Source organism: Amblyomma mixtum, chromosome 4, assembly GCF_055824585.1.
Source record: "Amblyomma mixtum isolate Tamu chromosome 4, ASM5582458v1, whole genome shotgun sequence".
NCBI lineage: Eukaryota > Metazoa > Arthropoda > Arachnida > Ixodida > Ixodidae > Amblyomma > Amblyomma mixtum.
The window spans coordinates 95,046,766-95,071,889 of NC_143015.1; the positions used below are offsets into that span (position 1 = coordinate 95,046,766).

At 44.9% G+C, this 25,124-nt stretch overlaps 2 protein-coding genes across 2 annotated transcripts in view; both read right to left on the bottom strand.

Moving 5' to 3' along the window:
- The window catches only part of LOC149347481 (uncharacterized), a 76,546-nt gene extending 61,219 nt beyond the window's left edge, over positions 1-15,327 (bottom strand). Inside the window, exons 1-6 of the mRNA XM_089541586.1 lie at positions 15,227-15,327; positions 13,776-13,903; positions 12,296-12,370; positions 11,065-11,238; positions 6,998-7,081; positions 3,929-4,062 (exon numbers count right to left, since the gene is read on the bottom strand). Of these exons, the coding sequence (XP_089397712.1) occupies positions 3,929-4,062; positions 6,998-7,081; positions 11,065-11,238; positions 12,296-12,370; positions 13,776-13,903; positions 15,227-15,327 (696 nt within the window). The remainder of the gene's footprint in view (positions 1-3,928; positions 4,063-6,997; positions 7,082-11,064; positions 11,239-12,295; positions 12,371-13,775; positions 13,904-15,226) is intronic.
- Positions 15,328-23,389: 8,062 nt separating this feature from the next.
- Positions 23,390-25,124, bottom strand: part of LOC149347482 (uncharacterized) — a 19,104-nt gene continuing 17,369 nt past the window's right edge. The window contains exon 7 of the mRNA XM_089585587.1: positions 23,390-23,788. Coding sequence (XP_089441713.1) covers positions 23,606-23,788 — 183 coding nt within the window. The 3' untranslated portion in view covers positions 23,390-23,605. The remainder of the gene's footprint in view (positions 23,789-25,124) is intronic.

Sequence of the window (25,124 nt, forward strand, 5' to 3'; positions counted from 1 at the left end):
TATGAATATGCATATGAATACGAATATGAATATGCATATGAATGCATATGCATATGAATGTCAAGAGACGAAAGTTTTCGGCCACTGGACACAGCAAAAAAGCTTGCGACGGCGTTGATGGACTAGTGAAACATTGAGCGGTCCGACCACAACTTGCGGGTGCCCGCAAGTGAGGCCATACACACAGCCAGAGGCTTCGTAGACGCAATTCAATTAACTCTAAAGAACATCATCATTCTGGAGCTCCCACCGAAGAAGCTTGCAGACTTTCGCTAAATGAAGAAGGAAGAATGGAAAATGGCAAAGAAAGTGCCTGGAGGTCAGACGCCGCCCTGTGGAAGTACGTTCAGTCAACTCAAGGCAGTGCATCCTACGTGGCATCCACAGCTGCTTCAGAATGGTAGAGACTGTGATCTTGTTTGTGCGTCGTGCTGGACAATCTACTGTGCGGAAACCGAAATAAACTGCTGCCATTTATTGCTCGTTACGATTTTCTGAATTGCAGTCTGCACATGAAGCGGCGTCCCATTTGTAAATTGCCTCCCGATTAAAACTCCTCCTGACTGAAAACTTTGCAGAATAACCGTTCCCCTCAGGAGACGACGTTTTGTCTCCTGACAGTGCCCTGTAGAACCATTGAACACAGAGGTAAATAAATGCAGGTTCGGAAACGCGTACTTCAGAAACTCTTATATATAAAATTTTTTCTAATATCCGAGAAATGGTCTAATATTTTTAAAGAATCGATTATACATACCAATAGACCGTACGATGAATAAATTAGAGAATACAAAAAACATTTGACCACCACCAGCCAGTTCTTGAGACATCAGGCGAAATATCGAATTTATTCCCATTTTGACGCATTAAGAGCGCTTCTAACAAGCGAATAGAAGCTCTAGAAGCATTGAGAACTCCATAAACCAACCAACTATTGAGAATGGTTCGGATATTGTGGTAAATAAAATGTAACCACGTTCAGTGAGTGATAAATCAAATTTCTGACAGCTACTGTTTCTAAGTGGCAGTAATAAGCAATTGTAGATAGCAAATACATGAACTCAGTTTTGTGATTATTTTTGTAATTTAAAACAATATAATGCAATTTTTTTCTAGTGCTTTAAAATTATCAAGCATTGAGGATTATTCAGGCAAATTTTAACAAAATGCGATGCTGTCATTTTTTTTTTAAGTTCAAGTCAAAGTAGTCACTTTTTGGGCGTTTTTGAACATCAGCGAATTTTGAGGCAATATTGAAAAATATCTGTCAAGGCTAGAGCTACAGAACTTCCCTGAGGTCAGCAAAAGTAGCTGAAGAATGCTGATAAAAATATTCAGTGGTGCATCGTGCCCTAAGGCTGCCCCGAAAAGGGCCTTTTTTGCGCCGCATATCTTCAGACGCGAAGTTTTCAATTTTTTACTTGGAAGATTAGAACAGCAATAAAACTTTTTTTTGTTTTTGTTTACTCTATAAGTTGCAAAGAGTTTCTGAAAACATTTTGATGAGCTGACAATATTTATTGTGCATGCAATGAGGCTTCAAACTTGCAACTTTGGGAAGTGCCAAAAACGACATTCTCCACCTTTTGTGACATGCAATTTTTTTCGAGAAAACTACGAAGCTATTTGTAAAACTAAAGATCATTCCTTTGTGTGGACACATCTGCCCATAATATATAAAAAATAATTGAAAACAAAAAATGGTTCTGGGACCTCGATTACCGTTCGTATTTGTTGTTGTTGTTGTTGTTGTGACTGAGAGAAGGATGAAAAGGAAATTGCACGGGCCTGCTACTGGCTCGAGCCGAGCCACCACCGCTGCCTCGTGCAGACAGAGGAGAGTGAAAAGATCAGAGGAAAGAGAGCAAAACGAAAGAAAAGACGCGCGTCGCAGCAACAACTGCGTCCGCCGGAGCGGACGCTGCTCAAAAAACACATACGTGGCCGAAGCCGCGCTCGCCGAAGCGAGGAACACGCCCATATGTATATATATATAATAGGGAGTAATTACTCATTGACATCCACCCATTCGCAGCCATACGGCTACAAAGGAAAGCTAACAGCTTTCTCAGAAACTTCGCAGTTAAAGAAAAATTCGTCCTGGTCCGGGGATCGAACCCGGGACCACCGCTTCACCGGAGCAGTCGTTCTACCAATTGAGCTAACCGGGACGGCAAGCTTATGGTAGGGCGAGAGCGAATTGATCAATAACTCGAAGTGGGAACAGTGTTGGTCAAATGTTAAGGGGAATCCCCCAAGGTGGAGTAGATTCGTAATAAGGGAGTAATTACTCATTGACGTCCACCCATTCGCAGCCATACGGCGAATTTTTCTTTAACTGCGAAGTTTCTGAGAAAGCTGTGTAGCTTTCCTTTGTAGCCGTATGGCTGCGAATGGGTGGATGTCAATGAGTAATTACTCCCTTATTACGAATCTACTCCACCTTGGGGGATTCCCCTTAACATTTGACCAATGTATATATATACCGGGTGTTTTTTTTAGAAGGTCCAAAATTAAAAAAAAAGGTAAATTTCTTTAGATTTATTTTATCACTGGGGCTATACTGGGTCGTAACTATTACAAAAACTATTCTTCTAACAAAATTCCGCTGTGTGAATTAAAAACTCCATCACTGAATTACCTGGCGTCCGCCGTAGCCCTCAGTATAGCCCCAGGGTTAAAATAAATCTAAAGGAATTTATCTTTCTTTAAAAATTTTGGACCTTCTAAAAAAAACACCCGGTATATATATTGTCACGGGTCGTTGAAACGACGCGGGTCGTGGGGACACTGGAGACCACAGGAGAGCAGGCGCCAGGTACAGTCCAAGCGGTCGCGGCCGGGCTCACGAGCGATTTCCCACCGAGCCTCTTCCTCTTTGCCGGCGATCGGCTCCCCGCTCGTTGAAGATGACGTTAAGTGGAAAATAACACACATGACATTGCTCTCCTCCCGAAAGGCGCATCGGGACAGAGAAGCAAAATTAGCGCTGAAAAACGCGTAAGGCGCGAAGAGTTAGGCCACGTACTCCGAGCGGTCACAGTACGGTTTGAGGCGAGCGACGTGAACAACCTCGGAGGCAGGCGGGCGGCGGGACGCACGCGTTACTATCGGCAACACTTCGTAATTTAACTCGCCTATACGGCGAATCACTTCGTACGGGACAAAGTATCTTTTGAGCAGCTTTTCGCTAAGGCCACGGCGTCGAATTGGAGTCCACACCCACACGCGATCACCAGGATTGAATTGAACATCCCGATGGCCTTGGTTGTATTGCCGAGCATCGACTTGCTGGCGGGCTTGGATGCGGAGGCGGGTCAGCTGTCGGGCTTCTTCCGCATGTTGGGTGACGAGTTGAGCATCGCGTGAGTGTAGACGTCAGGCTGGTGGGGCAGCATAGCGTCGAGCATGGAGCTAATATGACAGAAGCCAACAGCCACAGAACCCAAGGGACACAGGGAATTTTAAACATTTATTTTGTGGTGTTGATCAATTTAGAATATCACTGAATATGTTATCGCTTAAAGCTAATTGATTAGAAAAGCAGAAGAAAAAACAGCCACATGCCGCCGATGGGATTCGAACCCACTGGATCCCACCGGCGGCATGTGGTTGTTGACGACCAAGACATCGGCGGACGCCGGGATGTCGCTCCAAGGAGGCTTCTACGCTATCGTATAAAAGGCATGTGCATAGCCAGAACTAACAGGTAAACTGGGACACGTTGTACACGTTTTAATTTGCCGATAAAAAGAAAGCTAAACACCTAAGAAAGCATAATTCTATACAAACATAGAAGTAGTATTACACTATAAAACTCGAATTATCTCTGCCGCCTCTATGGCTAGGGGAGGGGACGCGCCAAAGAAAATGGTCGGAGTTCATCGCACACCGCAAGTAACGGGGAGCGGGAAACGAATGCACTCACATAGCAGGTAGCATTCGTCAGGATCATAGTGAAGAAAGGGTATATGGGGTACTTCGGCTCGAGCGTGCCGACGAGGTTGTCGGCACTTAGGGATATCGCGCCGAAGAGCTCACGGACGAGGTCGATATGTACGTCTGGAACAGAGTGAAAACCGAACAAGGATGAGAGTGAGTCCGATTTAACAGTCAACGTGCACTAAGGCAGACACAGAAATCCACACGAAGGAAATACATTAGAACCGCACTCTAGATTAGCTGAGGATAAAGGCTGATTTTAAGCACGTGTACAAGTTAATGGTTTCAAAGTTTCAAAAAACTTTAAACCTGTAAAACATTGTTGTCAAGCCATTTCAAAACAGTCATGAACGACTGGCATAAGTTACACGCTACTAATACAGCGCTGATTCGTATTTTGCGCCGCCTTGCCTCCCGAGAGTGTAGTGAAATTCTGGTGTATAAACTAAAATTGCACTATTCGGCCTTCAGCAGTTTAGAACTTGCGTTAAAAAAATATAAACTGTCGCCAATGGTCGTAACCTATTACAAAAACTATTCTTCCAACGAAATTCCGCTCTATAAATTTAAAACTCCATTATTGATTTTTCAGATATTTCGAGCTTACCTCGCTCTTGATATCTCGCTTTCGTCGTCCACATGATATGAAATAACATATTATTGATATTAAGGCATGACACATTGTAATCTGCCACGAGACGTAATAATACAGGTAATTTCATCCATTATATAGTCATTGGGTCATGTCAATCATTGCTTAATTGGTCATGCGACAAACTTAATGGTACTTAATTTTCACACTGTCTACAACATCACACATGGCGCAGCTCACGTGCCGTCCAACAGTGCCTTAAACTTTCTTCACAAAATATCCCTCTGTCGCCGAGAGTTGGTGCCTGCAGTTTCCCAGAAGTAAGGCCGGTAGTTTGCTTATGAAAGTTAGTATACGCAGATGTGGTTGGCTCTGATTCTACCGGGCGCCTTTTGGATCTTTAATAAACGTTCCCTTTTATCGAACATTAGGGTACAGCATGATAGCTACATTTACGCTGATAAGAGCACGACCAAGGTTTTGTCTGGAGCTATAGCTTCCGAAAGTCATGCTCTATGCCAAGCAGGTTCTTATTCGTTAGACCGTAAGAAAGTTGGCCGTGGTTTAGCTCGGCTATGCCAGGATATACATAGCGATATCTAAGGCATAGGCGACATCTTATCAGGCATGCGACACAGCTGGCGAGCGCAACGACGATGCAAGCGGTGTGACGTCATACCAAACGGCGGCGGCTGCTCCGCGACGAGGCGCGCGGTGTGACGTCATGCCAGATGGCGCGGCGAGCGCGCTGCGTCCGCCAGTTACGGCGGTTGCTAGGCAACGGCTCAAGGTCGGTCTCTGTGCCTCCCCGGAGCACCGCCACAGCAAAGTCGCAAGTTCGTGGCCAATGTAGCTTTCGCTACAAAATCATTGTTGTGATATAAGCCGCTCAGCGGGCCCGCGGCGGCAAACCGACTGGCCGCGCCCTGGATGAGCGAGTGCCGTTACGGAGCCAGACACATCGGGAATTCTAGGTGAGGTTTAAAAGGATACATCGCTTTAAAAAAGCTCCCAATCACAGGAGGACTCACAAGACCTGAATCGCTAAAAAATGTCAAAAACAGTGCATAATATCAGCTCTGTCTTTCAATCTTATGCAAAGTAACAAACGAACTATTTCCTAACGTGCGATTAACCGCCACCGAAGCTACTAAACAGTTATTCGCTCAAAAGCGTGAGACTGTAGCTTGTTATAGAGCTGAGATGCAGGTAACCCTGATCACCTTAAAAAGGTACGTGGTACGTCCAGTGTTATCACAATTCTGACTCACGTACGTACGCTAACGTCAGCAGTACGCCGACGTTTTGCAAAGCGTAGTGGCTGTGACATCAGATATACACGGTGTTAAGGAACTGTCATCGAAGTGAAATTTCTTTTATGGGGATTCCCAAAATTGCTCTAATTTTCTGCGTGCCTGGCGTTGAATTCTATACCAATGCGCACGTTTCAGCATACTCACAGAGAAAATGTGAAATGCGTAATTTACGCACAACGTGCGCTGGAAGGTCGAAATATGTTTTAGCGCAGAGTGAAGTGTGCTCGTGACACGAAGACTACGCGGAAAGCGCGTGGGAATCGTTCAGAAAGCTTGCTGAGAGTATTAGAATTTCGTTGATTTTGTAGCGTAAGCTACACTGGCCGAGGTTGAGCAGTTTCGCGTGGCTCCTGGAGAGCCATGCTGCGCATGCGCGAGAAGCAAATGACGTCACTACGCACAGCTGTCGTGCGTCGCCGCGCGCGCGCGTTCGCCTTCCTTTCCTTAATGAGCGGTGTGTAAAACGTTGACAACGCCAACGCCAATGAACATAATGAAAGCAGACGGCCCATGGCTTCAGCGCCGCGTTTCTGGCACAACCTTGTCAATGCCTGCAGCCCACATCTCTCTCATCACCCCATGTACCTATAAGCCCGATTCAGGCGTCCACTGACCCAGGAAGCCAGTTATGCGCACTTCCTTTCCTCAGTATGACCGGAGTGTAAACCGTGGTCAACTCCAACGCCAGTGAACGCAACGAACGCCGACGGCCTATGGCTTCAGCGCCGCGTTTCTGGCACAACGTTGTCAATGCCGACGCATGCAGCGCACACCTGTCACTTCCGCCACTTAGCATAAAGGACAGTTGAGGTGTCCACCGTTCCAAGAGGTCAGTTATGCGCCTTCCTTCTGGTTCAGGTGTCCACCGAGATGTGGAAACCTCGCCCTCACCTCACGCTACCTATATCCTAGAATAGCAGAGCTAAGCCACAGCCAATTTATTCATACCATGTGAACTACGTGTTTCGATAATTCCGTATGCACCCGTCTACGCGGAAACATTTGAGTAACAAAACGTCTGTAATACTGAAGTCGGGAGTTTAATAAGAAGAGCATTTTGGGAACAAAACGTACGCTGCAAACGCTAACTTATTAGCAAATACCTGCCGGAAAGTTGACGTGCAGTGCACTCGTTAGCCCATCTCACCTTCATCAGTGCGGCAGAAGGAGTACGCAATCCTAATGTTTTCGTGCTGGTTGGCGAATTCCTTGGGCCAATCGTCCGGAGCATCTGCACGTTCAAGAGAAATAGAAAACAAAGAAAAGCAGCGCCATTCTAAAGAATATTTAAAAAGCCGATAGACTTGGACATCTTACTGCTTAAGTAATCTAAATGATCGCACTATAGTAATGTTCCTCTAAAGATACGCGTTCAAATTTTAACGTCCTTTCACGACTAAGAAAATGACCTTAAATGTGGAGTGAAGAGATGCCTGACACAGTTTTATTTTAGATCTCAAGAGTACGTGTTTTTTGTGCTATTATCGTTTCGTTCAAATCTGTTGTATTTAAGCCAGTCTGAGAGTTTCACAAACCAGAATTAATTAGCTCTATCTTGTGCATATTGCAGATTCTGTCTTGAAAAAAAAAGACCGTTGCTGTTGTCAGCACACGAAATCAGGTATTCTGTGTATAGGCATGATAGTTATGGCGTTTACACAAATTGAAGATAAAAGAGAACCTAGAATTGAACCTTGGGATACCCCAGTACGCATCCTGTCCATATAAGATTGAAGGCCGTCTACCACCGTATAGTGAAATCTGTTATCAAGGTAACTACTTAAGTATAAAGGCACACATTTTATCACATAGTGCTGCAATTTTTTTTAGTTTAGCAGTTTTGTTCATGGACGTTTAACGTCCCACGTGTTTAACGTGACGATAAAAAGGTTTAAACGTGATGTCACACTGAACTTCCCCGCGCTCCTCAGGTGCTTTGAGGAGAAGCACGAAATTCAGTCGTCGATTACGACGTTCATGGTTTAGGAGTTTCTGGGGGTTTAACGTCCCAAAGCGACTCAGGCTATGAGGGACGCCGTAGTGAACGACTCCGGATATTTCTACCACCTGGAGTTCTTTAACGTGGACTGACATAGCACAGTACACGGGCCTCTAGAATTTCGCCTCCATCGAAATATGGCCGCCGTGGCCGGGATCGAACCCACGTCTTTCGGGTAAATCGCCGAGTGCCATACCCATTCAGGCACCGTGCCGGCCGGAGCAATTAATTGTTGAGAATATCAAACAATTTTGGCAAATCTAAAAATAATTCCATAACGCTGGACTTGTTTTCTGCGTTTTGTAATCATTTCTTTTTTATCAACAGTAAGACAGACTCGGTAGATCTATCTTTTTGAAGCCCAAATTGCTATGAAGCGGCAAGTTTATTTTGTTCATGAATATTTGTGCAATCGCATTTCCTGTTACCTTAGACAAAACTGGTAGGTTTGAAACTGGCTTGTTGTTATTCACGTTGTTCTGTTTCCCTATTTTGTAAATCTAGTAACACGGACTACCTTCCTACTGCCAGAGAAGAGACGCATTAAGGGTCGCATTCCTGCGTAACTCAAAGGTGATCAAGAAAAGATTCTCACCAAACTTCGTCTTTAGGCAGTCACACTGTGGTGGACTCCTGGTCAAGGGGGGATCCCAGGTAATGAGGTAGTCCATCGCCTCACTCAGGAACTTCATCACTGGGAGCCTGGGATCCTCTGACCTTATTCAATAAGGTGGGGCGCTAATCTCCATTATAAGCACGCAGAAAAACCTTCGACATGACATCATCAGAGAATCTCTTCGTGGTCTTCCTGCCAAATGTCTCACCAGCAATACACTTCATACTCCCGCCTACCAATTCTTCTAGCGTCTTCGACCGTCCCTTGCATGCCCCCGATTTCCTCGAACCTTATGCCAACCTGAAGCATTCTCTGCTCTCCACAACTACCGCTATTCAAATATAATCTTTTATCTTCTGCCCTGTCACCATTTCATTACCCATTCACCTCTCCCGAAACGTGATGTACCTGGCTATCCTGGGATCAGCTGATGGTCCATCTGGCTATTGGCCACCCTTGCGAAAGATATCCCCAGCTCTTAATGGTACCTTTCAATAAGCTATCTCTCTATCTCTCTTCAGTCATAGTGTATACTTCCCCGAAGGCTTTTATTCTAGAGTTTACATATTGCACCCGCCATGATGGCTCAGTGGCTTTGGCGTTCGGCTGTAGATCCCAAAGTTTCGGCATCAGATTTTAGCCTTCGTGGGCGCATTACTATCGTGTGTTGCGTAAATCAGAGAAAATCTAAAAAAAATTCTCTCGGCTTAACCGCGCGTTTGTTTGGGCTCAAATTTCGCACAGAGGTTGCATTTGGTAGTCAGTTTTGTTTTATACTACATTTAGGTGGGGTACTTGCCTGATTCAGTCAGAATTTTTTGGAAATCCCCATCGTATGTGGCGACGACGATCCAAAACTGAAAGACATCGCAGCAATGGTACCTGTAGCGCCATCTCGTACCCACCGGAGAAACCCAGCTGTGCTAGTGGAGAGCTCGTTTCTCCGATGGCTGCGAGATGGCGCCACGCATACCATTGCTGCGAAGTCTTTCGATTTTGGTTCTCCGTCGCCACAGACGATAGGGATTTCCAAATAATTCTGCCCGAATCAGGCAAGTACCCCACCTAAATGTAGTATAAAACAAAACTGACCACTAAATGCAACCTCTGTGCGAAATTTGAGCCCGAACAAACGCGCGGTTAAGCCGAGAGAATTTTTCTTCGATTTTCTCTGATTTGCGCAACAGTCGGTATGGAGGCGGAGCACAAAAACGTCGGTGGGCTGCGCGTTGTGAGTGCACGCTAAATAAACCTGGGTGGTTTAAATTAATCAGGAGTCCTTCACTACGCCGTCCCCCGAAATTCACTTGTGTTGTCAGAACCTTAAATCCACAATTTACCATTTACAGGCTTCGCTTTATTTCTCTTTTTTTTAATAATAAATTGCTAGTACAGTAAAGGTCACCAAGCAGCTCTTCCAACAGTCACAAAGAACTTGACAAGCAGCCCTTACGGACATTACAAGAAATAGTGCGCGACCTCCGTGGCCACAATTCTCGGCAGCTGAGTCCAAGGTTCCGGGATAGAGTCTTGGGCGCTGTAGCCAAATCTCGATAGAGGCTAAACGTAAAAATTCACAGGGACACTAAGCCATGCGATAGCATAACAAGCTGTTGATGCCTTTACCGAAAGGCACGTCACTCCAGGTCTGGTGACGTAACTTCAATACAGCCAATGGGAATTATCCATTAAAAGGTCCAGAGTATCAAACGCTTTACGCAAGTCTAAAAATATTCCCGTAGCGGTAAACTTGTTTTCTGCGCTTTCTATTGATTCATTCCTCCAAGTTTTCTAGAAGGTAAAAGGACATTTGATCCTACCGATTTCGTAAACAAAATAAAATTGTCACTCCAGAGCAGCTTGGGTTTTAAAAAAAAGACCCACCAAGTCTGCCTTATTATGGGAATTATCCGCTCGATGATATCACTTGCTTCACGAAATTGGTGAATTTTACGACGAACGACACATTTTTTTCCCGATGAGCTTTTAATGCTTTCGTAATAAAAAGCCCCTGTGGTGTGCGGTGTCAGCCCTTATATAAATGGTCTATAGAGAGTCTATAGACTTCTTATAGACTCTATTGCCTCCCTATATTCATGTTTGTCTATTCACACTCTAAAGAATGTCTGTAGACAAAAGTCTACTAATAAAGTGCGTGGCCATAAATCTATATATTGTCTACAGACTATATAGCATTTCTATTGCAAATAGGCTGTTCTATAGACTGTGTATAAACTGTTGCCAAGGATTTGTCTATGGACGGTCCATAGAATTTATATACTGAAGTCGTATAGACAATCTATAGACTGTCGAAAAAATTTTTTGCAAGCGAGAACTCACTAATCAGCTAGAGAATGTCGAATTTAGTCTCGATCCTCCAAGTGGGGCTCCTCTTACACCGGGCCACTTTTCATTCAGCCCTTAACCTCTTCGCTTGCAACGCGTTTTAGTTACGCACTGAGAGAGCAACAAATAAGTGACTGCATTCGGCCGAAAACATTTCCATTTCACATGTGGTTGTAAAGATATAGATGCTCGCAGAGTTGTTGGCATTAAGCCGAGCTCAATATCCTAAAAGCAGTACTTCAGACGTGCGTACTGTGAAAAAGAAGGTCCACGATGATGTCGTACTCTAGGGCGATAGTCTCGTGGTATGGCTCGTAGCTGGCGAAGTTGAGGTCCACGGCCTCCTTCATGAAACCCACGCATGCGAAGTTGAAGTAGTCTCTGCACGGGTCAGCCGACCAGTTCACGAAGCCCATGGTCCGATGCTCTACGAGAAGAGCAGGATTGTTGCTCAGCCATGGATAGCAACTGCAGACAAACTAGTCCATAATATTGAGGCGAAAGCCTTTAATGGCTCATACTGTCGTCTGTTAGCAGAGGGTGTCACAACTTTGCCAGCGTTTAACACGTGTTAACTCGGGAACTAAAAAAGACAGAACGAAACCAATGTTGCTTCAGATAAAGGAGGAAACAATGAACCCAAAAGCCAACTTTGATGACTCTAGATTAATTAGTTAATTATAGGTGAAAATCGCAAAATTGCGTCGAAATAACGCGGACGTCGATATAGCCACGGGAACGGTGTGACGTCACATCCACCGGAAGTCGTCACGTCATAGTGGAAATTACCACAGAATGGTCGGGAAAACATCAGATTTGTGTCAAATTAGATAGAAAAATGTAATTAAGCGTAATTAACACTTAAGATCCCAGAAAGATGTATAATTTGGGTATCAATATAGCCACGGGTACAGTGTGACGTCACATCCACCGGAAGTCGTCACGGCATAGCGAAAATTGTCAACAGAAAAGTCGGAAAGACGTCCGATTTCTGTCAGATTAGATGAAAAATTTTTTAATTAAGCGTAATTAACACCTAAGACCCCCAAAGATGTATAATTTGGGTATCGATATAGCCACGGGAACGGTGTGACGTCACATCCACCGGAAGTCGTCATGGCATAGTGTTCTCCGCTTTCGCCTCTAAACACATTATTGGCCAAAGTCTCCTCGCAATTTTTTTCGAATGACATGGCATTCATTCGATTCTGTCGCAGGATTCCGTCCGTAAACAGAGTCAGTTAGATTATTCTGAAACCTCCATGTCATCATCATCACCTTCAGCCTGACTGCGCCCATTCGCATACGCCCACCTAACTTTCTGCCGACCCCTGCTGCGCTTGCTTTCTCTTGGAATCTGGGTAAGCCAAAATTGAAACTATGGACTCAGTTAAAATATCGATATTCCTAAACAAACGGCTTCTTTACACAGCGAGACGCTACTGTTGATCTTGGGGGCGGTCGCATAAAGTGGCTGTACTCACCATATTCGCCGCAAGCTTCGTCCGCACAAATCTCTAGCCTGGTTTCCACGACTTTAAACAGGCCACCCGCAGCAACTGCACGGGACAATGTAGGATTTTCTCACTACTGGCGCCATCTGCACGCATTGTTTTCAAACTAGACCAAGCTGATTTGCACTCATGTTGTTGAACTAGCGGGTCCATGGTCATTCAAGGGCAACTCTCTACCACTTTTTTTTCAGAATTCCGCGATATATAAAGACCAAGATCAATACAGGCTACAGATTAAGCATGCGAAGTTATTTTGCGCTGCCATTAAAAATGATGTTGTAACCGACGAAATAATATCAGGCTTTCCCTCAGAGCTTCGTTGGATACCGCGAAAGAACAATTGGCGGGTTTTGCCTTCGGTGGCGCCGGTGTTCCTCCTTCGAAGGAAGCGTTTGTGCATTGGAAATGTACCGGCAGCGTTGATGACGTCATCATGCGTCTCCCACTTGGCACTCTGCGCTGCAGAGAAGCTTGGGAGCCGGTCGTGATTTTATTCGGTGATTACGTTACCATTTCAAATGCTAGCCCGAAAGGACTTCACGCGCTTTACCTGCAAGTTTCAAACATTCCGTCTCTTCAAGCTCGTCGAATCATAAAACCAGTGCAGTTGCCCATTAAGTTTTCACCGGGTTTCATTCCGAACTGTCCTCACGCTTCAGGAGATAAGATGACTCGATTGAGCATCACTGCGTCAGCTGATCCCTGTAATTAAGGGTCAGTAGACTCATCACGAGAGTCACGAAATTTGCCTTAATTTCTCTGCCTCTATTATGCAAAGTGATAGAGTGCAGATGCTTGTAAAACGTGTGTTTGCGAACTCTCCGCTTGCAAACTGAAAAAAACTGCAGAGAATGTTTACTACTTTCGAATCGGAGCGAAAGCATGGGTTTGTGCTGCGTAGAAGACGACGGTGAGCAGGCAGTGCCACGACACGGAGCAGATGGAAGTTGTTGAAGACGACGGTCTCCAATGCACAGCGCGAGAGTGAGGTGGAGTTTAACACGAGGCGAGCTACCTGTTGTTTGGAGAGTTGTGTTCCCTGAAACAGCTTTGATTTTATCACGGGAGTGAAACACACGTCCGCTCTTGATGTTTGAGAGTGCAGCGCAGAACATAAGTTTGTGATCTGTTGTAATTTGTCAAAACAGGCAATAAAGACAAAAAAAAGCGGCGATAGCCCCGCGGCCTCACTGAGCGGCCCTTAAAGGAGATGTGTTCGCGCATCCACGGGTTCAACTCCCAGTCATGAATATTGATTCAATTTCTTTTTCATGGTTTGACCTCTAACTCAGCTGAAGGTCATATTTATACGGTCCGCGATTGAAGTCCGAGGTCCCGTAGTGAGGCTTTCGCTTCAAAGCACTTTTCAGGCACGACATCAGAAATCACGCGGCCATACCTTACTGAACGTTACGAGAGTCAGAATGAGGAGTATGTTAAAAGAGCTCACAAAAATGCTCGACAATGAGGTAGGACAGAATGCAGTAGCCGCCCACGCTGAGGCATGTCACGAGCATGGTGATCATGAGGAACACCTCGAGGGTCTTGCGGTGTGGGTTGAGATCCAGAGCGTAGTCCCTGCGGGCAACGGCAAAGAGCGCAAGCTGTGGTATTGAACAGTACTGCAATTTCGTGCTCTTCTGACGTGGAGGAAACACTCCTAACCAGGGCCTATAGGGGAAGCTGTGAGCTCTGAAACTGTGATATCTGCGCTCTCAAGGAGCAAGACGGAGGACTTGCTACCGCCAGGGTTCCCACCAGCCAGTTGTTCTAGTAGGAAGAATCGATTGGTGGGCGAGTTGGTACATGACAAGATGATACAAAGCGCAAAAGGGACAGGACGAACAGTACTGGACAGTCTGCTGGCCACCATAAAATGAACACGAGGAGATTATTGAAAACCTGTTCTTTACACCTCGCAAGCAGGTAGCATACGATGCGGTGTAGAAAGTGTGTTCATACCCAACATTCTTGAACAAAGAATTTGAATATTGGAAAATTATAAGTTAGTTATGAAAATATTGAAGGTAAGGGTCTATTCTTACAATGTGTAGCAAAATCTTTCTTTTAAAGTTTTTCCATCACTCGCATCGAGTAGTTAAGAATGCCATAGAAAACCAATGAAGAACGCTTTTGATGCTAGAAAAAACACTAATAGCAAAAAAAAATGTGAGCCTGCTGATGAAAGATCTGCGGATATAATGGTTGTTATATTGAAACCTTACAATATACGAAAAAAATGCGTTCTTAAACTCTTTCCCGTTCAAAAATGACTTTGTTCATAATTAGGTGGTAGAGAGAGGGTGTGGTAGATGGTCCTTGGCGATCACAAAATGAACAAGGGAGGCGAAAACCTCAGGTTGCTTGAGCCAACGTTTCGACAAGAGGACTTGTCTTCGTCCGACGAAGACAAGTCCCCTTGTCGGAACGTTGGCTCAAGCAACCTGAGGTTTTCCCCTCCCTTGTTCATTTTTTGTTCATAATTGTTGGGTATGGTGGCCACACATCTGCATTCTTCTCATTGAAACCACCTTGTGCCATGGAGGGCTTTGGCCCCACAAGGCCTTGCGCCATAAAAATTCATCACCATCTGCATTATTCTCAATTTGGTACTTTCGCGCATTTGCGAGAATGATCACGTTATATTTGCGTATTTTTTTTAACCTGACTGTATCTGTAATGAATAAATCGGGTATTTCATTTCATTTTGCTGTTATACTGCTGATTAGATTAAGAAAACATCAAGGAAAGAACTGATTTACGCCATCACTAGTTGTCGCGGCGTCAAATAGCGTGCAACATGAAGCCTTTAAATAAAAAGGTAGGATAAAAGTTTAGCTGCTGCCTTTCAGGTCCGTGATAACAGCGGACATCTATCGGTTGAAGTAGCACTGGACTTACATAAGATGTTCGGATGGCACGTCTTCCAGCGGCATCATGTTTGGATCCATAGGGTCCATGGGTCCCGCGCCCTGCAGCTGCTGTTGGTCGCCTGGTCGCATGGTGCCTGCGAAGGTCGAGGCGATCACCAACCTCTATTCCACTTCCGGTGATAACACTTTGCACTCGGTACAATTTAACATGCTTGCTTTGTAATGCACGTGGGATCTCAAGAGAATGTAGCCAATTTGGGGCCGCAATACAGAAATTTCGGGGACACTTAATGGACCTTGAGAGTAGAATGTGACAGCATTGGAAATCCCCATTTTTGATACTTCTACTGAATTTCTTGCTTCTTTTCCTCCTGTTTCTTTTTCTTTCTTCCATGGGACGACAAGCTGTATAAGTGATGACAAGCTGTCTCTACGTCACACCTGCGGTAACTCAGTACGTTCTACGTTCGCCGCTTATGAACGTGGGTGGCGCTGATGAACAGTCTCAAGGTTAGGTTACTTGTAAACATAAATACCCCCGAAAGCAGAAGGTTTGACAGCCGTCGCCATAGCTCAGAGGTAGAGCACCGGACGCGTAATTCGGAGGTCGTGGGTTCGGATCCCACCGGCGGCATGTGGTTGTTTTTTCTTCTGCTTTTCTAATCAATTAGCTTTAACCGATAACATATTCAGTAATATTCTAAATTGATCAACACCACAAACTAAATAAATTAATAAAAAAAAATCCCCTGTGCCCCTTGGTTTCTGTGGCTGTTGGCTTCTGTCATAATTACAACGAGCCCCTCATTCCCCTTCCTTGTTTGCTTACAAGCTGTATAAGTACGTTTCATGCATGCAATAAAATCAGTTGGAAGTTGGCGCTTCGTCCTGTCACCTACCTATGTGTCTTGTCTGTTTTTTGCGCCTAAAAACTATTTAATTATGAACCAAAACCAACTAGCCCAGCAGCAAGTGCTCTTATTCCATGAGCAGGTTGTGATGATGTGAACAGGTCACCTGAGCTCCCTCTATCATTCATTAATTTTTGCGTTCCACCGCGACCAGGTTGCTCACAGGGATAACCCAAGAGACCTAAAATCAAAAATTAATGCTTATCTTGAAAATTTAATGGACTGGTACATAAGCAGTCTTTTACAAATAAACAAAATTAAAACGAAGCTAATGATAATGCAATCACAACACCAGCGACTTCTCACCGTTGCTGTCATGTACGTAGATGACCATATGATTCTACCATCTATATCTGTAACATTTTTGGTGTGACACTTGATTCACATCTAAAATTAATCCTCCACACTAAACATATTAGCAAAAAAGTTGCTTCTGGTATATGCGTCATAATCTTAAGCTACATATTCGTCGTTGACTTTGTTATTCACTCATTCCTAGCCACCTTGATAACTGTTCACCATCGCAGGGAAACACCTACTATAGCCATCTTGCTTCTTTGTGTCGTCTTCGAACCCAATCTATTAGAATTATGACATTCAGTTCATACATCGCATCCAGTGCTCTTATTTACCTGAGAGTCAATATCTTACCTCTCCTTTGTTCATTCAAACTGAAACTAGTCTTTTTATTTATCGCTCCCAGCACATAGCACTAACATCCCTATCTTTACTGCGCTACACCTGTTTAATACTAATAATACTAGATTTTCAGAGCAACATAACCTCTTACTTCCGAACGTCAGACCTAATTATGGCAAACATTCCGCAAGAAATAGCAACCGATTAAAAATCGGTTGCTATTTCTTGAGTCCAAATTCGCATCAAATCGAGGTAGTGGCCAAAAAGCTTGATTCCTCGATTTTTTTCAGGTTACTTTTGCTCCAAAAAATAATTTTCTCTAGCGTGTGTTTGGGCGAGAACATTAAAAGCTCTTTCTTGCTTAATACTACTGTAAAAGCCAATAAATGGTGGCCTATACAAAGTGCCTGCGCACCAAGCCAGATATATTTTTTTGCTCGTTTATTACATTTATTATATCAACGCATTACAATCCCCGAGTAGCACCTCGCATCTGTACTGAACCTGCCTACCTTTGCACATGGAGATGTTCAAGATCTCAGCGCCCATTTGTAATGCTCTACTGCGATGGAGCAGGATGTCCGTAGAGTCGGTAGCGCTCGATACAATAACGCACATATCTGATCGCATCAGACACTGTGTTCTCGCCTGTCGCTTCCAAACTATTCTTTTCGAACTTACCCGCACTCAAAGCGTTGAAAGCTGTATTAAACCATCAGCAGTGAACTACAAACACCTTTCTAAAATAAGTAAAAGACACCCGCCAGCCTCAGCTTTTTCACTGTACTTTCTTGGCGGTGCACTTTCGGGGTAGAAATCGTGTTTAATCCAATCTTTAAGAAATCTACTCGGAGTGCAGAGAGTGGGATGAAACTGGGCGTTACAAAGAAACGAAGGGTCTTAATACGTCCCACAAATGGGGGCGTGTGATTGAAAAAAGCACGGGAATAACTCAAACGGAAGAGTGTAGGGCACTTCTATTGCGGCCACTTCTGTGCCATGAAGCAGAGTACGGAAGCAACGGAGCCGAGCGAGCGCGGGTGGTGCTAGACGGTGTACTCACCTAAGTTCTTTGCAGTGCGAAAAACTGGTCATGAAGGAGCACGAGTGGCCCGTGCCCAGCGCTGGTTGTCGTTGTCGCCGGCTGCAAACCGCAACCGAGAAAGCAAGGTAGAGAGAAGCCGAACGGAAGAGAATGTCGCGTTGTTGCCCGCCTCAGCTGGAGTCCCTGTTCTTCTTCTACTTCTTTTCCACATGAAAATGGCACATACCCACGCGGGGGGATCGGCCAAGGTACTGTGGTGAATGCCAAGGAGGTATAGATGGGGGAAAGAAACTAAGTAGAATAGTGGAATGATTCAAATTAAAAAATATGTATCAATTGTCGAATTTTAAAAATAAATCAATCAAATTAGATATACCAGGAATAAAATAAAATAGGGCTTTTTGACATGCGGTGGAATTTTATATGGAGTTAACAGGGTAAGCGACCAGTTGCAATGATGCAATCATGAAGGTAGCCGCAAATAGTGCTTAACGAGACTCCCGTGGCGCTCGCACCAAACGGGAGCAGAACTGGTAGCGGCAAAGAGAGTCCTAACCTCGAAAGAGGGAGCTCCAAATACTGTTTTATCTGAAATGCGAACCGTCGACGAGAGAGGTGAAAATGGTCAATGGTTTCAAGTTATGGAGTCCCTATTCTTCTTCCACTACTTTCATCACACCTCTCGTGGCGGCAGATGCCTATTCTCTGGAATGTGGAACTGCCACATCACTATGATCATCATGTTACATACCCAACAATCCGGACAAAAGAATTTTTCCACGGGAAATAGTTTATTAACAAAATTTTTTTCATAGTACTTTGTGAGTTCACTATAAGAATTGTTATATCCGCAGATCTTCCCTCGGCAGGTATGCATTTTGTTTTGTTATTAACGTTTTCGCTAACAATGGACAGGGTTAATCGGAGAGCAATGGGAGAGGCATCTGCCCTGCAGTAGACGTAGTCGGGCTAATGGTGATGATTTTTTCTAACCTCAAAAACGTTATCCACTCTTTTTTTTATAGCACTCTCAACCACGTAAAGCGAGCGATGGAAAAACACGGGAAAGATTTCGCTACGCATCGGAAGAATGGATAATTATCGTCAATATTTCTATAACAGTGCATTACAATATTTCAATGTTGAAAATTTTGGTCCAAAAAAGTTGGGAATGCTACTTCACAAATTGCGACAGCGTGCGTTTCGCACAAAGAGAGAGAGAGAGAGAAAGGAATTTTTAATGAGAGGAAAAGGAGGAGAGGTCGGCCGGTAGTAACATGGCACTCTACAGAACAAAGAAGCAAACTACATCATCAAAACTTCGAGCTGGGCTAGTTGGTAGGACATAGTTGAAACTCGGTTCAGCGCAGAAGACAAACATAGAGTAAGGAAACGAAGCGCTCTGTGTGTCGTTTCCTTTCTCTGTGTTCGTCTTTTGCGCTGAACCAAGTTTAAAATAAAGTTTATTTATTTATTTACAGGATACTGCCAGCCTCAGTTTGAGGCCTTAGGCAGGAGTGGGCATATCAATAATACATCAGAAAACTAACGTAACAAAAAAAAACAAAAAAAAACATCGCAAGAATTTAAGTGAGAATAAGAGACGAAATCCAGCAGTAATAATAGTAAGGAAAAGTAAACCGCGACAATAACAACAAGGCGTGTACACAGCAGCATGACACAACCACGCATGCTCAGTCACTTGAGCAAGAAACGAAATGTACAAACAATGAAAACAATCATGCATATGAAGCACTCAAGGCATTGCGCATAACGACACGATGGTAATTCTATTTTGCTTCAATACTGTTAAGCATGCCGCAGAATGACTGGACCGTCGGGCATTCCACTGTACTCGAGGTGAGCGCATTCCACTCACTTACTGTCCGTGGAAAAAATGTACATCATGAATAGGTGCGATCCAGGGAGGTAATGTTGAATTGTAGGTTCTTTTTTTCAGTGGATTGTGTTTTGTCTTTTAAAGCTTAGACAATTGGATAGGCAGTCGTGCTACGTGTTTTAATGGCATAAATAACCGTGCCCACGTCTAATAAAGATGGTTCAACGCTGCCACTAGACAAGCGAGCCTCGTTTCCGTTCCTCGGGCCCAAACTCTACATTGGCGACGATGGAGGTGTATCGTTATGCCCAGAACCCGGCCGCGCCGGCATGTTTCCATGTTTCCCGCAGTTCGATCAGTTGACCGCAAAACTGAAATCGGTGCGATTTCCTTTTGAAGATGTCCTGTAGGCTGCTTCCATAGTTCACCTCTTCACTATAAGTGTCGCACCGAGCCTCAGGCGCAAGCTTGGCGCCGCTGCGTTCAGCTTGATGACAGACGAAATCCACGTGCATAGCCATAAATAGCCGGCGTTCACAATCAATTCGGAACAGACAGAAAATAAGACGAAGAGTCTTAAAGGAGTAAAACTGGAGTAATCTCTCCTCTCTTACTCCATTTTTGCTTCCACATAGGCGTATCTGTGTTTAGAGTGCAGTTCCAAAAGTTGTCATCATCATCAGGAGCAGATTGACAACGCCTACTGCAGGGCAATTGCCTGTCTCCACAATTAATCCTATCCTTTGCCGGCTGCGACCATCGTATCCCCGCAAACTTGATAATCTCATCCGCCCATGGTCACTGGAGATTTCTTTTAATGGTCAATATGCATCCTTGGAGGCGGCGAGTGAGCGCAAAGTGGTTTGACAAGTGTCGCAACGAGGCCTAACGAACCCATGCTTCTTGAAGCTGTGCAGCAGGCGTGGAGCTTAACGACAGTGGAATAATAAAATAATTTCCGAACTCCTAACCAACCCTTAGGAAGCCGAATGCGATAGTGTTAGAAGTCGCCGTGGCGAACGCTTTCTTTCGATTCTCCGCATTCGCTGTACGCTCACGAGCTCGATTTTCCTCTGGCAACAGACTCCTGAGACTCTCCGCTTCAACCACTCTCTTAAAAGCAAATGCGCTCCTCCTGTAGTCTACGCCGCTTTGCTTCAGCCTATCCCTTTCGTACCTCTGGACCGCCGTTGCTTTTCAGCTGCATTTGGCTTTTTGGAGAAGGAACCGACTTTCCACTCAGCGGAACTCCGGCACTCGTCGAAAGCACGGCGGCCATCTTAAACGAAAGCTGACGCGACTGGAAAGCGCTCTTTCGCCGCTTCCCTAGCCCGACAGCCACGTCACGCACCTTGTCACATGACTCGACGAGCCAAACACAGAGCAGTGGAAACTTTCCACGAGTCATCTGCCTTGACGTCTGATGAGCTTAGTCTCCCTCTCATTGGTTAATTGGGGTGTGACGTCAAGACGACTGCCGACTAATTCTGAATTAGTGAGGCAGCGCACATGGCTTTTCCTCCGAACGTCCCCTCTCAACGATATCGCGTCAAAAGCAACGGTTAGTCAACTGTTTTAAGAATTAACATCGATCCTTTCTGAAAATGGCTCATTAGGCTACGACGCCGGTGTTCAACATGCAGCCACCCCCACCGTACCTATACAAAGGACAAGCCGAAACGAATTCGCATGACCAGAGTTGTTACAAAAGTTCAAAACGTTTGCGACGTTTGTAGACCTTTCCGCGCAAAAAAAGTTTCCTTCTCGTCTGATCAAGGTAGTCTCATTTATCATGCTAATAAAGCTGCCTAGCCAACCGCAACGTCCAAGTTTGACACGGCTGGATCTTTGCGGCGGCGGCCCTTCGCTTCCACTTCAGCGCTTCGAACGGCGCGCTCTTGTAGACTTCCGGTGTTCCGATTCTACGTCGGTAGTTTTCATAGCTGTGTCTTGACGGCTCCGACAGCTCCCATTGGGCACTGAACGTCCCTTGGACGTCCTGAAGACATCCTGAACGTCCCCATGACGTCCAGAGGAGTTTCAATGCCTATTGGAAGTGTGCCTCTGCGAACCCGGCGCGTTCGGCTGTGGAGGAAGAAGCTTATTGCTTCTCGCAACAATCATAGAAATACAGCAAAGAAAAAAGTGCAGGAGAATGACAATAGACATTGGGCATCTCGCGACGCCTCATCTAGCCCACCTGGCTGGCACACATGGCCACAGAATCATAAGAAGACCCTTACCTTTGCAAACCTGCGCTGCACAGTCATCAACCAGCAGACTGACGGGGTAGTTTTCAAGGCACGAGTTTCTACGCAAACACGATAACCAATAAACCGATAAGACAAACTTGATAACCAATAAACTGACAACCGTAATGGCCTCGGCCACTGCGTGGATACTCCTCTGACCTACGTAGGCATAAGATTTTTCCTCCACTGAGCCACTCTGCTCGTTAACTGTAATGCGCGACTGCTCATAATCATCAAAAAGTTTACGGCCAATGAAAAAACCGCTTTTTCTCCTGACCTGAACTGTCAACTGCAGCTACTCTTTAGCAGACAGATTAATTTTTGTCTAGTGCAAGAAAGCAGCACTTAGTTTCATCGAGATTAAAGCCTACGGGCCCTGAACGTCGGATCGCTCAACAAAGTTAAGTTTTCCGCTTTTTAATGAGGCCATGTTCGGATCTCTTACGAGGAAGGTTAGAAACTGCGCAAAAGGACGAGGACCGGAGGTAAAGAAATGTATACGGCATCACGGCCCACGTTTCTTTACCTCCTGTCCTTGCCATTTTGTCAGATGAACCAACTAGCCCGCAAGAACGTTCTTAGGCTCTCTATTAATCTTTCTTCTTGCACTTATCTCTGCCGCTCACGTTCCGTTAGAGGGTGCGACGTCGTCGAAACACGAGCGCACAGCGTTGCCAATTTTTGCGTCATTCATGTAGCACACTGATAGGTTGACATCCTTGTGCTGTTAAAAAAACGGCGAAGGCAAGTGCTATGAGTATGCTGACCGCTAAGCTGAACATTTCCTGCTTTTTCATCCCGAAGTTTACCTAAACTAAGTTATCTGAATGCAAAAGCACCGCTTACAGCTTCTCAGTTTTTTCTCATAGGTAAGATGCATTGTGCTTCAACTACTCTAGAAGATTACAAGATTCAAAGATGAAATAGCCAGGATGTGTTTCAAGACTATGGCTGCCTTTTTTGTAATTTAATGTCGTTTATACCAAAGCAGGAAAGAGCAGCACAGCGCATAAAACAGTAATGCAATGTTTATAGAACATTGTTTGCACTAAAATACACTGTGCTAGGCAGAAACACTGTAAAGGATGAAGATAAGTACTTATACATTATATTTAAGTTAAAGGACCCATGAATGATATGATCAACAGGGGACCGAAATAATTCAGGAGAGGTCAACCTTGACCAGAAAATGGCTAAAATGCATCAGAAATGTCCAACTACAGGTGAAACCGACCCGGCACTATTGATTTCCAGGTCTTCCTGATAACAGAAATAAGGCTTCAGCAAAAACGTACTACAGGATCAGCACTACTAAAAAATGCATATCTATGCACGATAATAACCAGAAAAAAAATAAACATCTGGGGGAGAAAATTGGCTGCCAGAAAAAAAGTATTACGACGAGAAATTCATAATGTTAGTGGGGATTGTGTTCAGAGAATTGAAGATACGAGAAATTCATAATGTTAGTGGGGATTGCGTTCAGAGAATTGAAGATAGAATTTTCTGTAGTTCATATGAGAAAGTGGCGACCCCTGTCGGGAGTTGTCGCCGTTTTTGGCCAGTGAATGAATATCTCGAAGGGATCAGTGTGACAGGCAGTATGGATAGACCTATCGCCAACACATCACTGAACGCCCGGGCTCCGTCGCAGCAGCGTCCGTGATGCAAACAGGCCGGAAGAGCGACGGAGGCAACCCCGCCACAAGTGTCACGTGACCTAGCCGGGGAAGGGAACTCCGTAGCGGCTCTGGAGAGCGGAGTGCACGGCCTGCAGGAGTTCGAACTTTCCGAAGACCAGCCTTCGACCGGATACGGTGATGTTCGCCGACTCCGAGTCTTCGCCGAGATCGTCGAACACGACGCACTTGTCGTCTCCGTAAGCTTTCAGCATCTCCGTCACCTGCGAATACACGACAGCACTTTAACTGTTCGATCAAAACGTCGAGTCCAATAAATATGTTTCCTTTAACGAGAATATACTTCGCTATATACTCTCGTAAGCAGTCAAGTACTTTATGCTCTCGCAACCTATATATATATATATGTATATATATATATATATATATATATATATATATATATATATATAGTTGCAGGAGGTCTTGTCGTTCAATGGGCCAGGAAGACTTGTAGAAGAAGGGGTCACAACCTTGCAATTATCTTAATTTAATACCGACAGTTTCGGACGGAGGACCGTCCTTCCTCAGGGTCCGTCCTTCCCTGAGGAAGGACGGTCCTCCGTCCGAAACTGTCGGTATTAAATTAAGATAATTGCAAGGTTGTGACCCCTTCTTCTATATATATATATATATATATATATATATATAAAAGGGAGTAAAAAGGGAGTAAAGTTGTCTCTCTAGTACACACTCTTTAAAAAAGGGTGTGCGCTAGACGACAACTTTACTCCCTTGTTACTCCTTTCTGTTTAGAGTGTAAAGTTCACGCAGGGAAAGAGTAAAAATTCTGTGAGACGAAAGTACAATGTTCCTCGTTCGAAAAGAACACATCAACTAGCGCTTATTAGACGTTTTTAGCATCTCCGGGGACGTAATGGCGGAGGAGTATGCCGGTTTACCGGATGCCTACTGCGCATGCGCAGTGATATGGATGGGGCCAGGCGCCCCCACTACGCGTGCTGATACGTCTCTGGTATGCTAAAAACGTCTATTATCGCTCTTGCATCCATTGGAAGCTTACTTCGCGCATGGTGCAAAGCCATGGTGCAAGAACCGTGGTGGTCGAAGAACTGACGAAACATTCTGGAGGTTGCAGCCAACTAATGTGTGGAGCCGCGTGGTGGCAGCATCCGACATGGTGAATCGAAACTTCCACAGTTTACTTATTTCTACAATTAGTCATCCTAAGTGCTTGCGCTGACGACAAATAGGGCGGCGTCTCCACACCAAATCATTCTCTTCACGAACGCAACTATTATCACCCATCACGCACTCGGGGAGGCGAATTCTGCTGGAAGCTTGCCGAGCGTCCTCTTGGCGTCGATAAACATAAACTGGGTTTGTGGAGCCACCTGTCTATGTTACACCGCTTACACCGTGGTATAATTAAACGGCCACGTATGACAACCCCACTGGCAGTTCATGAGGACACGCTCTATCCACACTTCCTGTCCGCCGCCCGTGGTGACATATCCTGTCCACGCCGCTCATGACGCAAGCAATGCTTTACCATTAAAATCTGCCGCTTCTCATTCGCAGCCACCAGCCATATATATG